The sequence below is a fragment of the Maylandia zebra genome, linkage group LG14 (assembly GCF_041146795.1).
Source record: "Maylandia zebra isolate NMK-2024a linkage group LG14, Mzebra_GT3a, whole genome shotgun sequence".
NCBI lineage: Eukaryota > Metazoa > Chordata > Actinopteri > Cichliformes > Cichlidae > Maylandia > Maylandia zebra.
In genome coordinates, this window is record NC_135180.1 from 31,072,900 (window position 1) to 31,079,115 (window position 6,216).

Here is a 6,216-nt window from a genome sequence, read left to right on the forward strand (position 1 = left end):
TTCATGTCCAGCTGGCTTCACTTTCTGTCACGTTGCCTCTTCATTTGGAAGCCTCTGGGTGTTTAAAATAGCCTGAGGGAGCGCAGTTAATTCTCCCTCTAGATGAATAGTTTTTTAGGTGTGTAGGCACCAGAATGTGCGTATGATGATGATGATGAGTGTGTGATTAGTTTGAACTGTGCTTCCTCCAGCATTCCCAGACTGCAAGTCTTGCTGAGCTGTTATGACTCCTCTGAACCAGTGAGTCTGGGGGAGCGATACGGCTATGGCTTGAGCCAAGGTGGCTACAGTTACATAACAGGAGGTGGTGGGTGAGTTAGTTTCACTGCTCAAATGCTCTGGGAATGATGATGATAGAAGATTCAGGGGCAGCAGAGGAACTATAAAGTGTGTAATAAAAAAAACGTAATCTGTAATTTACAGATAAACCCTTTCAATTTAGTTTAAAAGTGTGGTGCTCCCCTAAGGGAAATGAGTTTGGAGACTGCATTGCAGTAAAAGAACTCAATAAAAATATGAAATAAAACCCCACTGAATCACAAATGGCCATCAGTTGTTAAAGCAGGTGAAAGAAAAACACCCAGAATTTAATTAAAAATCTGATTTTAGTGCCATTTTGCTTACATCAGATGTAAGATCATAAAGTGGGCAAAAAGCAAAAGTGGTAGTTCACTTTTATTTCGACAGCACAAATCTCACCTATTTGGCAAAATCTGTGCTTTAGATACCTCTTGAGCTGTGAGTGAGCTGTGTGAGAAACTCCATTTAGGAACACTTCAGTTGCTGTGACACTTCACAACACTATAGCTGCCAGTTTTCTGAAGAATAATATCTAAAAAAAAAAGACCCATTCTGAGTGGCAATGAGCGATTTTTCTGTCAGCTTAATATTCATTTTGTCATCTGTAATTGTTTCTCTTTTCATTGAATTGTCGCATCATTGTTACGCAGAGCCAATTTATATGAAAAAACCCATCTCGCTCTCAGCTCATAATTTTACTCTATTCTATTGCCCTCCCCCTCAATTGAATGAAACACGCATAATGGACCTTAAAATGATAGTGGAAAGGCATGCATATATAATTTCCTGGCAAAAAAATATTCCTTCTAAATTGATCATTTACACTTCAGATAAGTGTGTTATGTGTGTCTTTTACATGCCTTTTTGTATGTTTATGCGTTGCTGCAGTATGGTGTTCAGCAGGGAAGCTGTGGTGCGACTTCTTAAGAGTGGCTGCAAGTGCTACAGCAATGACGCGCCAGATGACATGGTGCTGGGCATGTGCCTCAATGCTCTTGGACTTCCTGTCACACATAGTCCTCTCTTCCACCAGGTTGTAATCATACTCTCACAATACATTCTTTTTTGTGTGAAGAATATAAGGATTTTTTTTTATGTCAATAATCTTTTTTTCTTTAATGAAAAATCTCTTCAGGTATAACGATAAAGGAGATTTTACATTGAGATATGTGATGACTTTTAAGGAACAGACCGTGCAAAGGAAGCCACATTTCTTTTTAGGTGTTTCAGCCTCATCATCTGCAGGCAGACTGAGAACTGGCTGATGTCTGATTTTCAAAAGCCCTGTACACCTACGCAGGATTTTTTTTTTTGTTTTTCTGGTTGATTAGGCACTGCATATGCTAAAGTAATTTTCTATCACAGGTTCTGTAATTTCAAGCTAGTGAACGGTGAAACCATCCACATTAGAGTTTGTACTTCTGAAAGTGTGATGCAGTCTGAACCTCATATTTACCATCCTTTTCTCCTGGTTCATTTAGGTAAGCTGAGCTCTTAGAAAATTCCTAGTTGTAATTATGGGTGTGTTGATGTGGACTGTACTTACAAATCAGAAACCGGTAATTACAGCATCACTAATATAAACGTGCAATGCTCATCAATACGCCTGAATGAAGGGGGTGCTACGCAGACAGGTTGGGTGACAGCATGGGGGCATAAACACAGGAAGAGAATAGCTGAGGTTGAGGATACTGTTGACTGATATGTCACGGCATGTCAAATACATAAGACTGGAATGTCCACCAGCAACCAGTAGTGAGCTACAAAGCTACGGGTGACAAGCAGAGCGCTTAACATGTGAATAGGACTTACTGTGGGTAGAAGCAGTCCTGTGGGATTTCTAGGGTATGTCCACCCTTCTCAGTGATAAAAACATATTTACACTTCACAGGATATTGATCTTTTTTATCCAGCAATGCTTTGCTGAAAGTGGCAAGACAGAAAAAAATTGGAAGACTTATAGCAGTCTCCAAAACAGCTAGATAGCCTTTTTCCAAAAAGAATAACAGGAGATTTTTTTCCTTTGACTTGCTGTCTTCCTGTTATGTTTTAGTGACACCTTCAGAAACAAGGCAGAGTACAATTGCACTGGTGCTTCTGCGGTCGGGCATCATTACAGATGCGTGTGTTTAGGTCAAACAGTCAAAAAAAGGAAGAAAGCGAAATCGTTCATCCTTGCAAAATCATTTTCATATCATCTCATTTCCATGACATTGCTGTTTGCCTGATGTTATCCAAACATAGCTATGGTTGAGAAGAAGAAGCTCTAAAATGTTGCTAATACCATGTGTGATTATGTAACTGTGTTAAATCGGTTTTTAGACCACTTAATTTCCTACTGCTTCTTCACTTCAACGTGTACATCATGTGTGTACATTGACAGATGATATTTATATAATCTGCCAAAAGCTTATGTATAGGCCCGATGTGAAGTATTCTTCTGCTCAGATCCCCAGGAGTATAAACATATACTTATAAAATCTCGTCATGTACATTTCATAATCTATAAATAACTCATGTTTCGTCTTTACATGCAGTTTTCTTCTTTCCAGTCTTAAGTCTGTCTGTTTTTTTTTATTCACCATGTGAGGGAGTATAGCAGGCATATATATACCTATATACAGGTAGGGTGCCAACAGGGCACCACAGATAGTGGGCATAAAATATGCCTATAGAGTGGCATGTCATGCATTCATAGATAAGCACATCTCTTTGTAGGTCACACATTTCTTGTGAGATTCCAGTGTTACTAGAGCCAATCAAAATCACATGTATTGCTCTAGTACATGGGAGAAGGGGACAAAAGGCTGTGCAGTCTGACATAAAACAAAAGGGCCTGCTGATTCCAGGTGGGAGGTGATTGTTTCACATCCAAAAGTGCATTTAAACCTGTGCATTTGCTGCTCTGATATTCCAAAATGGCTTTAAGTCATTTCTCACAATCGTGAAAAAGTTAAATGTCAAATGAGTCGCTACACCACAAGCATGCATGACCTATAATTAGACATCGTAAGTGTTACTTTCTCTATTTTCAGGAGGCATCTGAACAGAAACTCGTGCTTTCATACCTTTTCTCCTACGTCTCCTGAGACAGCTTCCAAATATAAATTACCATGCTTAATCTTACCTTTCAGGCACGCCCAGAGGACTATGCCAGAGACTTCCTAGCTCACCAGGTGCCCATCTCTTTTCATAAACACTGGAACATTGACCCCATTGCTGTCTTCAACAAATGGCTTAAGAATGACTTCACAGCAAGTCAAGATGAACTGAAAAGTGGAAAAACTGAACTATAATGAATTTAAGCACATAAACTAGCCTGTATGAATACTTTTATATGTATATACAGTGTGTGTATGTCGAGTGATGGGAAAATTATCAGTTCACAGATGTAAATGTTTTGTTTTGTTTTTTTGTAATGTTGATGTTGAGCTGTTATAAAGAAGGACCATGCGAGCATGTGTCCGTGATTTAATATTTGAGTGTTTTCATGACTGAGTTGCATGTTATGGTTGCTGTCAAATTTGGGAATATGTGTATATTTATATCTTAATCTAATACCTTATAGAGGAGCATATCGTTTCTTTGGAGAAATGGTGTCTTTTACAATGATCACTAATGTTGTACAATGTGCTCTATTTTGTCATAAAGGCATTAATATTTCAAAATATTTTGCTTTTTGCTTTCATTTGGGACCTATTGCAGGATTTAGTCTAACTGGGCAATGTATAAATGATGAGGTTGTTAAAGGTTAATTAATGCTATGACTAAGATGGCAAAACTACAATATGAGCAGTCTCTTCTGTGCAGCTACAAAGCAGCGTGAATTCTCTCAGAAGCATTGTGAAAATTTGTGCCCTTAAAATGTTTACTTTTTAAAAGAGTCCTACTGTGCACAGACAACAGACAAACATCTTATTTTTAAACTTGTCTATTTACATTGTGGGGTTTTTTCATAATCATCTATTTCTCAAGGTGTTCTCCTTCCTCATAGAGACACAGGCACACAATTTCATTGCCATACTAACATAAAGAAGGTATTAAGAATAAATGTATTATTTAACAACATCAAAACCAATTCATTTTCATTTTTTGTCTATCTCCTAATTAATTGGTGGACTAAGTAATTTGCTGACTATTATTAAAGGTCTTTGAAAGACCTTGAGCATGCAGTTGAAAAATTAAACTTTTCCTCTACTGGCTGTTTGCCAACTTGAAAAATTAGCTGTAATGTTTCATTCTCAAAACACTCGGAGTGACTAGTAATGGCCAAAAAAGCTTTAGAAGACCGGTGGGTTATGAAAGGCTCGATATTTATTACACTCGGCTAATGAAAATCTGAAATGTTAATAAAGGAAAACTCATTACCATCTCTCAAATGCACACTGTAAAACAGAAGATGTTCCTCTCTTTACAGATCTTTTCTGCACTAAGGTGCTAAATTTACACCGTCCTAATAGCACAGCGGGCTGGTGCAAGTTCATGAAAAGTCTAATGGCTTCAGGCATTTGAAACAGTGCAATAACTCAAGCAGACATCCTCTAACACACCTATGAATTGTAACCTATTTGCAGGAAACAAATTAAATTCCTAGTGGGACTCACCCACACATGGAGTGATGAGTGATGGTGAAATGGTGCTGTGCTCAGAGGGAAATCCTCTGTGTAATTCAGAATAGTATGTCAGCAGCAATATTCTGGCCAGGTTCAACTTTGTCAGGTGGTGAATTTTGCTTTTTTGGCTTGTCTAAAACATTGAACTAGATGGATGACATTCTCCAATGCCATGTTAAGCTTGCATCAATGATTTTACAGGATACTACTGAAGTTACATACTCAAACCCTTTTAAAAGAAATTTAACCAAAACACCTTGGGTAATCCTAAACTGTAACCTCCCCTGAAGAAAAATCCAGTTTTTACTGGAAAAACCGACATGATTTAGGATCCTCAGAGGTAATAGTTGTACAGTCTACAGAGTTGAGTCAAAACCTTGCTTGAAACATCAGCTTTAAAACTAGAAACATTGCAGAAAGATGGCCATGGAGTCAATGCTGGGAAAACAAATCAATATCTGGATGTTTGGAGGCAGGTGATGGTTCATTGCCTCAATTTTGCCAAAAGCATTTGGTTAAAATCCATTACAACACTTATTTACACAATTAAAGATATATATTGTAAATTCCTGGGTTTAAAAATTACATTTTAAAATGATTTAAGCTATTGAAAGAATGTAAAGAAACAGCTGCCATGACTTAATATTCAAAGCATGTATGTATTGTTTTGGGGCTGTATCAGCTCAAGTTGAACGAGGGCTGAGCTGTATTTTGATGTAATATCTCTTTGTATCACAAGATGGCGTGATGAATCGGTGTAACCTATTTTTAAGCATGCAAGATGTTAAGAACACATTATTTCCACCACAGTCTGAAAATGGAAAAGCCTGTTTCCATTTTCCAAACGGGAGTATCTGAAAATACGTAAAGGTTAAGCAGCAGCGCATATCTGAAAAACACTATAACACACCAGCTAGGAAAAGACTGCCCCCTGGTGGCTGAGATTATAGTGAAAATTTTGCAAAGAATAACAAAAAGTATGTTTAACGTTACCATACATTACATACATTTCTTGGGAAAAAAGGTTTTTTATATATAAAACCATAGCATTTATACTGTAAGTGACTCATTAACAACAGATAGGAATATTCTATTTTATGTTTACACAAAGCTAGCCAGTAAAACCATTTAGGCAGTCATCCCATAGGGCTGCAATGCATTGTATTAACACTGATAATGGCAATTATTATAATTATAATTATGCTCATCAAGCAATGATAATTTCTGATGATGTGCGGTTTGCTGTTGCTTTTCTCAGTACATTTAAGGAGGAGCAGAACTATCTCGAGCCCATCTGAATATT

General features: G+C 37.5%; 1 protein-coding gene across 2 annotated transcripts in view; it reads left to right on the top strand.

The window, feature by feature from the left end:
* The window catches only part of b3glcta (beta 3-glucosyltransferase a), an 83,105-nt gene extending 79,137 nt beyond the window's left edge, over positions 1–3,968 (top strand). The window contains exons 13-15 of one of the 2 annotated variants that reach the window (XM_004560615.4): positions 192–311; positions 1,189–1,333; positions 3,435–3,968. In XM_004560615.4, coding sequence (XP_004560672.1) covers positions 192–311; positions 1,189–1,333; positions 3,435–3,596 — 427 coding nt within the window. In that variant the 3' untranslated portion in view covers positions 3,597–3,968. The remainder of the gene's footprint in view (positions 1–191; positions 312–1,188; positions 1,334–3,434) is intronic. The other variant, XM_076873342.1, reaches the window with a different exon arrangement.
* The last annotated feature ends 2,248 nt before the right edge of the window (positions 3,969–6,216 follow it).